General features: G+C 38.5%; 2 protein-coding genes and 1 non-coding gene across 4 annotated transcripts; 2 read left to right on the forward strand and 1 right to left on the reverse strand.

Annotated features, from left to right (window-relative positions):
- The first annotated feature begins 838 nt into the window (after positions 1-838).
- On the forward strand, positions 839-6,190 carry brms1 (BRMS1 transcriptional repressor and anoikis regulator). The gene is made up of 10 exons (XM_020643674.3): positions 839-985; positions 3,291-3,518; positions 3,624-3,714; positions 3,801-3,928; positions 4,419-4,498; positions 4,581-4,677; positions 5,225-5,314; positions 5,557-5,621; positions 5,755-5,794; positions 5,894-6,190. The coding sequence occupies exons 2-10, from the start codon at positions 3,293-3,295 to the stop codon at positions 5,899-5,901; spliced, it is 825 nt and encodes a 274-aa protein (XP_020499330.1). The 5' UTR covers positions 839-985; positions 3,291-3,292; the 3' UTR covers positions 5,902-6,190.
- A 3,335-nt stretch (positions 6,191-9,525) lies between these two features.
- Positions 9,526-14,126, reverse strand: tmem179ba (transmembrane protein 179Ba). 2 transcript variants are annotated; one of them, XM_065950215.1, is made up of 6 exons: positions 13,991-14,126; positions 13,280-13,395; positions 12,123-12,319; positions 11,561-11,698; positions 11,004-11,082; positions 9,526-10,755 (listed from the first exon to the last, which is right to left on the reverse strand). In XM_065950215.1, exons 2-6 carry the CDS (start codon positions 13,373-13,375, stop codon positions 10,564-10,566), a joined length of 702 nt encoding a protein of 233 aa, XP_065806287.1. In that variant the 5' UTR covers positions 13,376-13,395; positions 13,991-14,126; the 3' UTR covers positions 9,526-10,563. The 2 variants fall into 2 exon arrangements, with proteins under 2 accessions (XP_065806287.1, XP_020499333.2); XM_020643677.3 differs by having other exon boundaries at positions 13,958-14,108.
- Positions 10,283-10,364, forward strand: trnas-gcu (transfer RNA serine (anticodon GCU)). The gene has a single exon. It is a non-coding gene; the product is annotated as a tRNA-Ser (tRNA).
- Positions 14,127-15,859: the final 1,733 nt, after the last annotated feature.

Consider the following 15,859-nt stretch of genomic DNA (forward strand, 5'->3'; position numbering starts at 1 on the left):
TAAAATTAAATACAAAGTAAATAAGCACTAAAAATATCAAAACTAAGAATGTGAATATATACAACCAGGATTTGACTAAACATTACTAGTCTTAAATAGGAATATTAAATATGGAAGATTAAATGTGCAAAAACAAAGTTGTAAATGGTTGTAAATTAAATATGGAAGATTAAATGTAAATGTGCAAAAACAGAGTTGTAAATGGACAGTATTGACTATTGTATAGCTCAGTACAGTACAGTACAGTGCAGTAAATTAGCATGATAGTACAGTACAGTGCAGTAGGCTACAGTACATTACAGTGCGTGATACTATAGTATAGTATAGTTCAGTTCAGTACAGTACAGTGCAGTAAATTAGCATGATAGTATAGTACAGTGCAGTAGGCTACAGTACATTATAGTACACGCTAAACAGTGGATAGTGAGATATATTTCTTATATATATATTTTTTTATATTTCTATATGTTATAATAATTATAATATATATTATAATAATTATATATTTTTTATATATATTTATATATTTTGTATATATATATATAATAATTATAATAATATATTATAATAATTATATATATATTTATATATTTTATATATATAATAATAATTATAATAATATAATAATTATAATAATATATTATAATAGTTATATATTTTTCTATATATATTTATATATTTTATATATATTGAAAAGAAATCGTAGATGCGCGGGATTTCACGTAGGGGGTTTTTAGCAAAAGACTAAATCGTGATTGGCTCACTAAACCTGAGCTACAATCTTGATTGGATAAGCTCGGTTTGTGATGGTTGCTCCAATTGGTCAGCACAGCAGCAGCGCTTGGTGCTGATTGGCTGAAGCTCCGGGTTGTAGTCTTGTGAAAGTGTCGAACAAACTGACTGCTGAAGTGAAGAGGAAGTACTTTTGAGAATGGACATCTAAGAAATGAAAGGTTGAGTTTGAAGAGGCGAGCGGAGGGAGAAGGTAAGCCGGGCTCTTCTGTCATCTGTCTGAGAACACGAAGACTCGCTGTGGGGTTTCTAAACGTTAGCTAACGACAGTGTTGCACTTGTCACTTTTGTTTTATTCGCCGAGTATTTGACACGAAAGTGCAACAGCGACTATCGACTGAATCTTCGGTTAAATACGTGAACACACCGTTGGTTAAAACATGCCCCACATTCTAGGTTTTTGTTTCAATTTGTGTCCGTAGCGTTAACCATCTTACTGTGTGACGTCACCAGTGGTCAAGCTAGTTTAAAGTGAACGTACGCCCGCGGGGACGAAACAAAAGTGGATGTACACAAACGCAACCCTTTTTTTGTTATCATCATTATTATTATTTGTATTTGTTCGCCATAAAGCGCTTCTAACAAACGAGACCATTTGTTGTTGTTTTTGTTTTGTAGTTGTTGCTCTTTAATAAAAAAAGTCCAGTAGTTTCCGGTTTCTTGCAGTGTTGTTTGAAACTGGCTTGACTGAGGTGTTGAAGCCTTCAGGTAGCTCGACGTCCCGCCCGCCGGCTTATCACTGTTACTATGTATAGATGTGTAATATGGAATAGAATAGAATGGAATAGAATATAGAATGGAATGGAATGGAATGGAATGGAATGGAATATAGAATAGAATAGAATATAGGATAGAATAGAATAGAATATAGAATGGAATAGAATATAGGATAGAATAGAATGGAATATAGAATAGAATAGAATATAGGATAGAATAGAATAGAATATAGAATGGAATAGAATATAGAATGGAATGGAATATAGAATAGAATATAGGATAGAATAGAATATAGAATAGAATATAGAATGGAATAGAATATAGAATGGAATGGAATAGAATATAGAATGGAATGGAATAGAATATAGAATGGAATGGAATAGAATATAGAATAGAATAAAATTACTTTAATGATCCCAAACTGAGAAATTGTGGCAGTACAGCAGCAGGTTGTCCAAACACACAACATGAGTAAAAAACACAATATTAGCAAATCTAAACACAATATAAAATTAAATACAAAGTAAATAAGCACTAAAAATATCAAAACTAAGAATGTGAATGAACAACCAGGATTTAACTTAGCATTACTAGTCATAAATATGAAGATTAAATCTGGAAGATTAAATGTAAATGTGCAAGAACAGAGTTGTAAATGGTTGTAAATTAAATCTGGAAGATTAAAAGTAAATGTGCAAGAACAGAGTTGTAAATGGTTGTAAATTAAATCTGGAAGATTAAAAGTAAATGTGCAAGAACAGAGTTGTAAATAGACAGTATTGACATAAGTTAAAGTGCATGAGTGTAGACATGTTATAAGCAGAAACTATACAATATAACGGCGAGTAGAGAGACAAATGAAGTGAACATGAGTGCAGGGATAATTTGTAAATTTAACATGTGCAGAACAGATTACAGTATGGAGAGACAGATATTATCATGATGCTTTTCTGTGAGCACATTTGGTTTCAATTCACCATAAAACTACGGAAAAAACTGCTTCACCGTGTTTAAAATATTGTATGGAGTCAACAGGGGCAGGCATGGAGAGGCAGTTAAGTACAGTGAAGGAAAATTAGTTTAAAATCAATCAGGAGAGAAGGCTGTAAACACAGAATGAAGACAAAAAGAAGGGCTAAACGGGACACTGGTTAAATGAATAAAGCAACAGAGAGCTGAAGAGTTAAAAGATAAAAGGAGTAGGAATTCAAAAAGACTAAGAGCAGTAAAATGAATACAGGAAGGGATACAGTTAAAGGCTAAAACAGTTAAAGAAGAGAAAGATAAAAAGGTTAAAAGCAATAAAATGAATAAAAGGAAGGGATAGATCTTTAAAGGAGAAATCACATAAAAGCAAGTTTAGACTTATCTAAAAATAGATGCTCCTACCTTAGTACACCCATGTCAATTAACCTAACTTATCGGATTTTTTACAGATGTTTTGTGTATCTCTTGCCAAATATTGTAATTGTGATATGAAAGCCAATTCGTGCTCATGTAACACTACATTTTATATCTCTAAGTCAGGAAATTAATAAGCAAATTGCTTTTTTTCAATTCTGAAATGGTTTAGAATAAAGTGTAGGTTGTTCTCTGCAACATCTCTGCAGTTTTATGTATGACTTTAAGTTCACTGCACCACTTAATTTTAAAGAACTTGACACATTGTGGTAGTAAGCGGCACCTTAACACAATATATAACTTGTTAACAGAGGGAAAGGTAACTCATTCATCAATGACATAACTCAATTTGAATTGTTGTTTGCGTGTTTCGTCGCCAGCCATGCCTGCGCAACCCCCTGTGAGGGAGCCAGAGGAGGAGATGGAGGCAGAAGGAGAGTCACAACTCCCAGAAGCCAACGGAGACTTGGAGCAACCTAGAGAGAATAACAGAGGAGGAGGAGGGGGTGAAGAAGAGACTATGGAGGAGAGCACAGAGGAGAGGGACAGCGATCTGGATGAGAGTGAGGAGGAGGAAGAGGAGGAGGAAGAGGAGGAGGAGAGTTCAGGTAAACCAAAGTGTCCCCCACTTGAAAGTCTTCCAACTGCACTAAGGGAGATACTGTGATTATTATTATTTATTTTCACTGTTCCTGTCTCTGTTCTCTGTGAAGAGATGGATGATGAAGACTGCGAGCGGAGGAGAGGAGAATGTCTGGATGAGATGTCGGACCTGGAGAAACAATTCCAGGAGCTGAAAGAGAAGTAGGTTTTAAAAGAGGAAGGTGTCAAGAAGATCTACTCTTACCTCCATGTGGTGTGGTTCGCCTATTGAGCTGCTTATTCTGCAGGTTGTTTCGGGAGCGGCTGAACCAGGTGAAGGTGAAACTGGACGAGGTGCTAACAGGGAAGGCTGGAGAATATCGAGAACCGCTGGCTGCACTACAGAACAGCATGCAGATACGGACTCAGGTGGCCGGTAAGTAGAACACAGTGTTCTCATTGTGAAGTGTAAGAAGTTACTCTGACCACAGCAGCGGCATTGTGTTTTTGGAGGTAAACATGTTTTTGCCTTTACACAAAATACACAAAACATAGAGTTCTATAAAGATATTGAAGTCTACTGTACAGTTTATTAGTATGGTATGACACATGGCCACTTGGTGGAGCTGTTCAACAGCCTTGCATGTCTTTGCCTGGATTAAGAGAAACCTACCCACATTGAATGTAAAAAAAAAAAAAAGTAGTCAGCAGGTATATAGTCAACACAATATCAAACATTGTTCTTGCACATCCTCATATAGTGAAGGCTTACCTGGAAAAAAAAAAGTTTTAATGAGCTTTATTAGATAAATAAGATGTCACTATCTTTATGGTTCTGCTTCAAAGAGTAACTAATAGGAGAAGCAGAGGAAGTCTAAAAATATCCTCGGTGGTGTCCGTCTGTCTGTCTGTCTGTCTCTGTACAGGAGTGTACAAGGAGCTGTGTCTGCAGGTGATCAAACACAAACACGAATGTGAACTACAGGGAGCAAAGCAGCACCTGGAGGTAATACACGACACCCAGTTTCTACGAGACGGGGGGAACTCGCTCTTTAGCCAGTGTACTAATGCATGGATGTGTTGTGCAGAGCGAGCGGACGTTGCTGTTTGATGCCATGAAGACAGAACTGCTGGAGAAGATAAGACGCCTGGAGGAGGACAGACAGAATGTTGACATCACCTCAGGTACGAATCAAATAAGAATTTCATAGTTGTATTAATCATTATAAATCGCCTTGATTTAGAGAATAAAATACTAGAATTCTAGCGATTACTCACCATGCTCTTGACACCGCACTAATGATGCTAAGTACTTTGTGGTAGAGTATGCATGCAGAACAATCATCAATCAAACCATCATTATTTGTATAGCCCCAATGCAAAACAAGTGTTGTCTCTAGACGCTTTCCAAAAGAGCATATGGGATATGCAGGAAGGATTTCTTCTTCCCAATACAAGGGTTGCAAACTTGCATGTAGGCACAAAATGTGTCTTTTTTTCTGTTTGCTGACATTTAGAGAGCTACAGACAATTTTATTTCAGTCACTGTAACTGACAGCTGACTTTGCTTGTTATTGATTGTTGCTTGAAATGATTACGTTGTTGTGTATGACCTTCAAATGGCTAAAACAGCGAGCTAGGATTCTGCTATTTACAGAGGAGTGTGTATTATTAACAACAAATGATTTGAACGACGAGACAGGTGATGAAATGATTTTCCCCTTCATTTCAGAATGGAGTGATGAGGTGAGGAGCAAGAAGTGTAAAAGAAAGAACCAGCTGGGTCGGTCGGAGAGGAAAAAGAAAGTAGCTCTGGTTTCAGGTGAGACTTCTTTCTTTGTTAGATTAGGTCGCCCGGCTCTGGTCTCACTGACATCCTACCACTTCTCAGAAACGTCTTCTTATGCATTCAAGTTGTTGTCCAGCTGTTCCTCTGTGATCTGAAATTGTTCTCTTCCCGTGACACACACAGAATGAGTTTATTTAACTTTTGTCAGGCTTTGTCTGTGAGCTGGAGTTTGACGCCAACAGATCCTTTATGAGCTCTCCCTCTGTGTCCCATAGGGCCTTTCATCGTCTACATGTTGAGGGACATCGACATCCTGGAAGACTGGGCGGCTATCAAGAAGGTAACAAAGGAGTAGCTTTGTTCCTACTTATCTGACAAATACACATCGACATGCTCTCTCACAAATAACCTCTGCTAAATATACCATCATTACAAATGTATTTTTGGTAACTTGGTCTTTGTGTGTTTTGTAGGCAAAAACAGCTCTCACACCACTAAAGAAGAAAGTTGAAAGTAAGTGTTCCTAACTCCAGACGTGTGTGTATTTACTGTGTACATACATGAACATACAGACAGCTTCTTTTCTGTAAGCCATTATATTTTGTCTTTCAGAGCGGTGATAATAGGAGCAACTTATTGAAGACCAGCTGCAAAGAAACCAAACTGAACACACACACACATTCCCAGTTATTCCCACTTACAGTTCAGGTTTTGTCTCCCTGGCTGAACTCAGCAGACTTACTGTGTTGTGTGTTGTTGTTGTTTTTTGTTTTTTTTTAGCTTTTTACCCCAGCACTCCTCTTCGTGTTTATCTATTGCTATTTAAAAGAAGTTCTTAATAATATGACAACTATGTATTTATAGAATGATTTATAACGTGGATTAAAATTTTAATCTTTTGTGACAGAACGTTTTGCTTCTTCCTCTGGTTCTCTTTTGGTCTCTGTGGGTTTTTTTTTTGTGTGTTTACACGACATCATTCCTGCTCCAGGTTAAAAAACGTTTTATATTAAAATTAACTTTTTGGCAAGACCGACTATATTAAGGTAACCAGCTCCAAAATATTCTTTTTTTTATGCCATTTTACTTTGAGTAAAATGCTGAATTAAATTGTAATTTTTTTCCTCACATAAGCTGGCTTGTGAATATTTAGTTCACTAAAATCAAAAAGAGCAATGATAGCAACAAATGTGATATTCATCCACACCATATATGGCTCTGTAAAGCAGCATGTGCAGGTGTTGTGTACAGTTAAAGGTTGTTGATCAGTGCTTGTAGCAGAACCTTTGCTCCTCCTGCATCTAGCAACAACAGCTTTTGCCACATTCATTTCGATCTTTCAATTCAGTCTGGAACTATCTGAGCACTGCCGAGTTGCCCTTGAGCAAAGGCACCAATGGCCCCAACGGCTCCGGTGCTCTTTCATGTTCACCTCTCCATTAGTGCATGTCCAGAAGATCCTGTTTGTGCATGTGTGTGTGTGTGTGTGTGTGTGTGTGTGTGCAGCATGACTCAACAACAGCGTGTAAAAGTAATTTCCACTCGCAGGATTAATAAAGTATATCAAATAAAAATACAATAAACGCATAAGGCTAGTATGGCTAATTCTATAATATAATTTTTAAAAAGCCAGAGCAAATTACCACTATAATAGAAAAACCATTAGCCATTTAACATGAACAATATTATAGAGTACAACGCTGAGTTTATATTAACTCCAATAAAAGAAGTGTGGAAGTCAAGTTAAAGGAAGAGGACAGAAAATGCTTGAAAATAACAGGAGTACTTTTGACGTTGTTTATTTGCTATTTGAATTGACAGGGGAAAGATGACACTATAGTGCAAATATGTCTGTTACACAAAACTGCAAAAACAAGCTGTCACCATTGATAAAGTGCGTAGTTCTTAGTTTCCCTGACTAACCACAGACACAGGTGTTTATTATTACTACACAGAAAAGGTCAGAAATGTTACTCTGATGTCAAACGTCTAACTGAGTTGGCTTCCCCTCAACTCTTTCCTGTCCTGAAATGCATTCTGGGATCATTTGTAAGTGTCCAAAGTAGACACCATCTCTCAAGTACCCTTTTTAAGTTGAGGCCTGTTTCAGACTGCATCCTTTTTATTTGCATGTTTTCTTTAAATTCTGCATCCACCACAACAACAGTTCATGACATCGCTTTTTCTTTTTTTTTTTTTCCACTCTTCCTCGTCTGCTCACAGCTGCTTGCTGAGTTTACGTGCCTGCCTCTCCCTGGCTTCGAAGGCGGCTTTGGTGTCCATCAGCTCATCCAGCTGCCGGCGGATGCGGGCCATGTCGAGCTGGGAGGCCTCGCACTGCTCCCTGAGGGCCGCCGACTCCACCCTCAGCTGCGTGGCAGCCATGGAGAGCTGCTCGCTGCGTTCGCGGCACTGCACCTGCATCCTCTTGGCGTCCTTCAGGAGGGACTCCACGCTCACTGCCACGGATTCACACTGATCCTGAGACATGTCCTGTGCGCGGACCAAAGGATGGATGGAGGTCAAGGTGAAAAATTAGTCAAATATATTATCTAATTAGATCTTAGCAGTCAGATGCAAGAAAGTAGAGACTTATGTTTATTTGACTGAGTTCTGTTCTGTACCATCTGTTAAGCTCTTCAGTCTGAAAAGCAGATACACTGAATCAGTAGGTTGCAGTCAGAAGTCCAGCACAGATCAACAGGTTTAAAACAGAACATTTGATCTGTGTGGTGTGAAGTAGCTTTAAGAGGCTTATCATAGCTTAGCCTAGTCTACAGTGTCCACTGCTCTTTTATCCCCATCCCAGCATTCAGCCCCAGTTCACTTATTCAAGCTCGTTATTTCTATTCATTGCGCCCAAAAGGAGGTGAAAAAGTCTTACCACGGGCTCTAAAGTCAAATTTATCACAAGCTTTGAGGTCGTCTTCTGACAGTCAAGATGCAGACAGTCCTTGATGTCCTCCAGAGCGCTCTCCCCCTCCTGGTTGTCCTTTTTTTTTTAGACTTCCTCTTGAAAAGGAGTTACACTTCTTCTTCCCAATATTCTTGTTTTTTTTCTCAGTTTTCCTTACACATGTGTCTGCTGTTCCTTCACCGTCCTCCCGACTGCACGTCGTCTGGTCAGTTATCTCTGCGGTCTGGCTCAAAGCTTGAGCCAGGTCAGGTAATCCACAGAGATTAAGCTGTTAAGAAAAGGGAAAGTCATGTTGTAGTCACAAGAGTAAGCTCATTCTGTCTATTTTTGATCTGTGATTCATTTACGTACTGTATAGACATGCTCAGTTTTCTTTTAAAACAATTCAGATAAATGTCTTTATTTAGGCTATGCAGTTTGAGTATTTAATAATTTACCTGCAGTGCACAGATAGACCCTTTAGTTTGTTTGATACAACAAATGAGCCCCTGCTGGAGAGAATAGGACAAACATTGTTCAGCTTTGTCCTCAATCACTGCTGTTTATCACTTGGATATGATTGGACAATATAATATATGATTTTCATAAAAACATTTAAAGGACTACAGTTGTATTGAAATACAGGAACATACAAACTATTTAGAGGTTTATACTGCAGGCTTCAATCTGGAAGTCATCAAATAACAGCAATCTGACATGAATAAGTGAATTGGACACATAACCACAACAATGCAAATATTACAAAATTAGGCTGTGCTCACTATCAGCCAGCAGAGGGAGACATAGTTCAACATATCTTTTTTCCCCCCCCATGAAACAAATCCCTTTATAACCAAAAAAGCAGCAGACACAGAAGTTTGTTGTGTTTCAACTCTTTGGTTTATTGGTGTAAACTGCAGATTTGCTTCATACCAAGTGCTGCATGTCTTAAGAAAAATCTCACTCACACACACACACACACACACACACACACACACACACACACACAGGGATGAGTTTAGGATTTGATGAGCACCCAAGAGTGAAGCTAGTCGGGTTAGTAGAGGTCAAAGTTCTGTGATGGTGATGGCACTTTATACGGTCACAGTGATGTTGATTCAACCTATCGCATGTTTTTCTTTTAAGGTTTTTTTTTGTTCCTATGTAAAAACTGAACGGTCAAAGATGGAAAACACAAACATTTTCAGACAAAAGAAATTAAAAAAAAACTATGTTAAATGAAAAAAACATCATAAATACAAGACAACTTACAAAAATGAACATGAAGGTCGACAGTAGATCATTCAAATGTTAAAGGGTTAAAAAAAAAGAAGTGAAATTGAAACAGTTGAAACAGCAGAGGGACCATTCCTCATTCTTTATACCATTTAGACATTTTAAACACAATTTAGTACATTTTCCGGTATGTTGGCTTTACTGTATTGTCGTGACCCTTACAAGACCAACTAAATCTTCTGCTTCACAGAGTTAGAACATGACTGCTTGAGAAATCTGTCTGCGAAAAAAAAATGAAACTGATACATAATAGCAGTCAGCTAGGTTAGAAAAACAACCGTTTGGCGAAGGAGGCATTCAATGTCACTGAAAACGTAGTAAAAAAAACTTTAAAAAAAAAAACTGTTTGGAAATAAGGAGACAAAGAGCAAACTTTAAGAGTTACAAAAAAAATCCTAAACTGTGTTTCTACATGATGCCAAAGGATGCACTAACATTTAGACACATTTTAAAAAGTACTTGTAGTTTTCTTTTGAACTCTTGTACGAAATGTGGCAAAAAGCGATTTAAAAATGTAAGATGAGTGAAAAATGTCTTTGTGTATAAAAACATTTGCCATTCACAATCACATCCCAAATACAAAATATGAGCGCACTAATGAAATAAAAAAAGTACATGTCTAAAATAGACTTTCTCCCATGTCTTGGTTATGTAAACAACAGTGATGCAGTAGTCAGGTGTCGCGGTGGCTTTGGTAACTTTGTAAATGTGGGAAACAGGAACATCTAGCTTTTGTTTGTGTAGACAAGTCAGCGTTGACGGACTTAAGGAGGCACTTTTTGTTTTCTTCTATTAATAGACATGTATGTGACGAGGTGGCCGAGTGGTTAAGGCGATGGACTGCTAATCCATTGTGCTCTGCACGCGTGGGTTCGAATCCCATCCTCGTCGGGCGGTGTGTTTTAACTCTGATGCAGTGACAAATGAATACTGCTAAATGTTTCACATGTGACCTGATAATGATAGGTGTTAGTATTCACTCTGCCTCCTGAAAAATACAAAGCCGTGTCTAATAAAGGACTTGACCTATTTCCCACATTACCATGTTGTTGTTGTTGTTTTTTTTGTAAGTAACCTGTGAACCGTGTCCTCACTGTGGCCGTGCGGGTCGGTTGAAAAAGGGCTCCGTCTCCGCAGCCGTCACTCCCGGATCACCAAACAGCCCTCCAGCTGGTCCGCTGAACCCTCCAGCAATGACCTTTGACCCTGAACTCTGGCGCCGCTGAATAAACACCAGACCACCGATGATGAGCCAGAAGAAGAAGTTGACCCACACTGCCGTCTGAGAGGGAGACAACAAATCATATGTGCTTTTTCTCTTGACTTAAAGACACATTAAAGCAAATTTCACTCCATAAGAAAGCATGTTTAGGAACTGATCATTCTTAAAAGATACTTAATAATTAAAGAGGGAAATAAAGAACTTTAAGTCACAAAAACATTCACATTTTTTTATTCTTCAGAGCTACAAGAAACAGTCATTTGATCGTTGTCGACTTGAAATAACAAAACAGAATCAAGCCTACTGACCTCTGCTTTGTACAGACTGTTGTAGAAGCGTCCTCCTTTGAGTGGACTGACCCACTGCCTGGTCTGGGCCTCCTCACAGCTACAGAGACAAAAATAGACGACGTGTTAGAAAGCTGTTGGGAATACAGGTTTTTTAAATTTTTTTAGTTTCAATCGATCAACAAATAGGAAGGTCTGCTGCCAGGATACTTTCATAATCATCAAGCAAAATCACTTGGACTGAAGAGATTCAAAGTAAATGATCAAATGTTGAGGATTATAAATAGATTAACTCGATGTTTGCAGAGTATACTTTTATGATAAGGGGAAAACTTCAACGGATGCATCTGTTTTCAGTTGCTATGAGAAAGCAATAAGAGCCTTCTAACTGACAGGAAGAAAAGTTTCATGTGTGACATGAGGCGGTGACAAAGTCAAAGACTGACTGACACACATTTCAAAAGCTGAATTTAAATGTTTGACTTTTAATATGAGACTGTCTGATGTGGATTATGACTCGTGCGGATGAGTGTGTGTGTGTGTGTGTGTGTGTGTGTGTGTCTGTGTTTATGTGTCACCTGGTAATGTTGGGAACGTTGGTTATGACCGAGTGGCAGAGCGAGTCGCGTCCGATCTTCAGCATGCACCCCGTGATGAGCAGGAAGAACAGGAAGGCGCCGCACACGATCACGATCATGTTCATCCACATGCGCTCCCTGCGAGAGAACAGAATCGAACGGGGGGAAGCGTGAGAACGGATGAAAGCCATGGAAAATAGGAATTAAAAGAATAAATTGTTTTCACCAGCTCTGAGCGACGAGGAAATGATCTCAAAACGAGTGAATCGAACACATAACAGAGTTCTAGTGGCATGACTTGCGGCTTCTTTTCATCAGTTTTTTCCGCTCTGGGGTTTTTCCCTACTTGAGTTCCTACCTCTGTAAGTGTGGGCCTTATTCCCCTTATTTCTATTTCCGCTGGTAGAATAATAAGACCACAGTTCTTTGGATGGACATTGTATTGACCCATTATTTTGTCTAGTTGTAATTGATGACCTCAATGATTCCAAATAAGACTAAGGAGAACTATTGTTTTGCTTCAACATGAGCTACATATGTGTGAACACATGGGTGCAGTTACCTTCTGACCTCCCCGTCGATGCAGAAACTGTAGAGCCAGTACAGTGACAACGAGAAACACACCACTGCCACCATGACAGATATGGCCGACACAAAGTAGCACAGAGAGGAGGAGCTGGAGGACTGGACGTCAATGAGGCTCGCTGATCCATTGTAAGAGACGAGTCCGTAAAGCATACACCGACCTCCAAAATTACCCTGACAGGGAAGAAAGAAAGTCAGAGATAATTCTTTTGTGCCTCATTTTGTAACCGTGTTGAAAAGCCTGAAGACACCCTCTCACATATGTTTCAACATCTGACTTAAAAACAGGCGAAGAGAATAATTTGGCACGAGGGCCTTCTGGTCACATGATGAGAACAGTATCTGGACACATGACTGTGTGATTACTTGTTTGTCCTCTCTTCCTCATGTTAAAAAAAGTAAAATGTTAAAAACAGTTTTTAGGCCATGAAGTTAAATATTTAGGCCTGTTTTATATTCACCATGTTTTTTGTCTCAGGTTGATAATTAAGATGAGCTTATTATATGAAATGGATATTAAAGAGGATTTGATGGTGAGGATAGTAATTTCCACTAGTGAAGTTCCCTTTCTGTGCGGTTTTTTAGCTCTTTGTGATGTTTTAGTTTCAGTCAGTAAAAAGGAAGTGCGTTTCAGTGAATTGGAACAAAAACTCAACCTGAGCAAGAAACCAGAAGAAAGTGAAAGCGCTCTGCTTTTAACAATTTGTCGTACTGACTCTAATGACTGTTTCCATCTTTTCTACTGACTCTAATGACTGTTTTCATCTTTTCGACTGACTCTAATGACTGTTTCCATAAAAGAAATCAATTGTTTTTATGTTGTTTTAAAGTGTGAAACGGCCGTAACAAATTATCAAAGGCACCATATGCGCACATGAATTGAACAGAAGAACAATTGTTAAATTGAAAAGTCTGATTAACTTTACAATGTGGAACAAATTCCTTCAATGAACATAGAAGATATCTAAAATGATGTTTGGTATCTGCTGTCTCTTTGATGAATTTAAAAACGCTTTCTAGCACAGACACGCACTTTAAAAAAAAAAAAAAAAGTCTCTCTACCCGGAAGAGAATGGGAGATAAAAAAAAAAGAAAAAGAAAGTTAAGGTTGTTTTTAGTAATTTGTAAAGTCACCTGGACTATGGTGATGGACGCGGCGGTGACGATCCCACAGACGAAACAGCTGGCGTAAAGACCCAACTCCAGCAGCAGCAGTCCCGTTGATGCCATCGTCCAGCGGCCCTGCTCCTCTTTGAGAAAGGACCGGTGCAAAGACAGCAGCAATAAGATGCGACGCTTCCGGTTAGGATTTTCAAAGTTATATTTTTTTATTTTTTTTAAAGGTTAATTGCAAAGTCGCAAAATGTTGTGTGTTAAACTAAAGGCAAGGTGAAAATAATTAAGCATTTGTAGAATCAGTTAGCCTACAGAAACAGGGTCGACAAGTATCATAAAGTCAATTGAATCCCTAATGAATTGTTTTACAGCCATAGCTCACAGACAATAATCTTTACAGTAAAATGATAACGATGATAATGATAAGCTTATTTCCGGAAGGGCATGCTTTTATAAGGCTTACAACTCCGTGAGTGAAAACCCTGAAGAAAAGTTTGTGTGGATAAAGCAAAAAAAATAATAGTAGGCTTAAGATACAGCCGTATAGTATTTTTAAAAAGGAAAAACAAAATGTAAAGAAACAATAGGGCTAATATTTAAAAAGTGTTGCTGATCTAAGCATTGTCATAGTCTGTGAAGCCACATGTAAAATGTTCTCTAAAGCCTGATGAAACCAATAAGATCCCAACAACTCACCCGATCTTTATTCTAGTGTCACAAATGGCGCACCTTTAATTCGGATTGTGATTTCCCTTGTTGTTCTGGCTGTTTTTTGGTTGTCTTCACTCAGCTCATGCTCAAAAGTCCTGTTGCTCGAAGCGACAATCCTGCCTTCAAGATCCCCTCCTGATATGACTTTCAATATGCCACTGCTTGGTTTTTTGTTTTTTTTTAGCTCCACCACATATCCGCTTATCAATGTGTGGAAAAATGGTGTATTTGTCACACTGATGGGTCGAGGGACTTCAACACTGGTTGCCATTCATCAATTTTCTCCGGGTTAGTATCTGATTTGAATTGACAACACACTAAGATTAAATGAAAGCGGTGGGAATGAACTGTCAAGGAGTGTAAATGGATGCAAGCATCAGCTTTTGATTGATGTGAGCAAAATGTAAAAATGATAATAATCAACGTTCATGCACTTCTGCACTTTGCAGATGCTCTGCAGAATGCACTGACAGACTTCTGAGGTGCAAAATTCATATTTCACAAATAGGACATCACATGCATACTTGTGTGCTTGCTCCTATTGAGTAGACTATCAGGTGGCGAGGCTTAGTCAAAGGTTGAGCTACTTGAGGATTTAAAGGCATGTCATTCTAGTATTAGTGCTGGCCAGTGTGGGGTGTGTTAGTGCTGCCTGCAAGTAGACTCCATTCCCAGAGTGCCTGATCAAAACCTTGTGACTTTTGTCATATGACCATGCCAAGTGATACATGTCACACAATTTTTTTAATCTGGTAGATTCACTCTGCCGTCGAGCTACATGTTGTTGCTCCATTCAATCCTGCTAAAGAAACATGTCATTTTCTTTTATAAATGTCACAACATGCATGGTTGGTTTTATGTTTAACTGAATACTTTCACATAGAGAAGAGAAGTTCAGAACATCTCAGAACTGTTCATTTCACTAAAATTCGACTGAATTTAATGAACAAAAATAGGCTGGATTCAGTGATTGGGCTTCAAAACTGCTGCGAGATTCTCATCAGGCCACCTTAAGATTTTTTTTTCGCTTGGAGGAATTTAACATTTAAAAGAAATCTAATTTGAACACACATTTGTCAGAAAAGGACATCATCACGGCATTAGAAAGATAAAAGTTATAAAAGAGGACCCCGTAACCATTTAGAGTAAAGAGACCGAGACAAAAGATTTGTTTACCACGCACCAATGAGGGACGTTTAGTGGTGAATCAACATTTAATGAGGGAGAAAGCGTTCTTGTTGTTGTGGTGCTTTCCCATTTCAACAGCTGTGATTCATGTCCCTCTTTGCCAGAAGCACACAAAGTGATGCAACAATTATATTAGGAGGGGGGAGGGCATTTTATTTTAAAGGATTTAATTACGCTCACAAAGTCATTGCAGATGTTAGATCAGAAAATATACCAGCAAATAGAAAGAAAAAAAAGGATTGCAGTCATTCTGGAGGCTGAAATATGACATTTTCTGTTCTTCACTGTTGATGAAGACAGTAAAAAAAATAAGTTATTTTTGCAAATTTTGCGTTATAGTTTGCGACCTCTGTGTTAATATCAAATTAAATCTACTATGTAGAGCCATCTAGGTTTGACTAGGTTCACTGTGGCGAGATCCGTTCCTGCAGCACAGGAGCCTTTTCTGCAAGACTCCTGTGGTTTAGATGTGTGTGTGTGTGATGCTTTCTCAGGTGCCTAGTCCAGGGCTGAGCCTCTTGCAAGCTATCATCCAAGTATTAGTGTCTCTGAGAATATGTGTATCTGTGTGTGTGGATGTTGCAGCAATGTTGTTAGATTAAAGGCTTAACGTATGATGGCATTAGTGTTGGCTAGCAGGATCTGAACACCGGGGAGCTTGTGTGTTTTAAGCACGTGTGTGTGAATGTGTGTGTGTGT

The sequence above is a fragment of the Labrus bergylta genome, chromosome 22 (assembly GCF_963930695.1).
Source record: "Labrus bergylta chromosome 22, fLabBer1.1, whole genome shotgun sequence".
Classification (NCBI taxonomy): Eukaryota; Metazoa; Chordata; class Actinopteri; order Labriformes; family Labridae; genus Labrus; species Labrus bergylta.

Bases quoted from the DNA above. Each gene is read 5' to 3' on its own strand.
- brms1 (XM_020643674.3), top strand. From the start codon at position 3,293: ATGCCTGCGCAACCCCCTGTGAGGGAGCCAGAGGAGGAGATGGAGGCA. The intron at 4,678-5,224 runs GTACGAATCAAA...CCTTCATTTCAG, and splicing joins GAATGTTGACATCACCTCAG to AATGGAGTGATGAGGTGAGG. The intron at 5,315-5,556 runs GTGAGACTTCTT...TGTGTCCCATAG, and splicing joins GAAAGTAGCTCTGGTTTCAG to GGCCTTTCATCGTCTACATG.
- tmem179ba (XM_065950215.1), bottom strand. From the start codon at position 13,375: ATGGCATCAACGGGACTGCTGCTGCTGGAGTTGGGTCTTTACGCCAGC. The intron at 11,699-12,122 runs GTAACTGCACCC...GTTCTCTCGCAG, and splicing joins ATCGACGGGGAGGTCAGAAG to GGAGCGCATGTGGATGAACA. The intron at 10,756-11,003 runs GTCAGTAGGCTT...TCTCCCTCTCAG, and splicing joins ACAGTCTGTACAAAGCAGAG to ACGGCAGTGTGGGTCAACTT.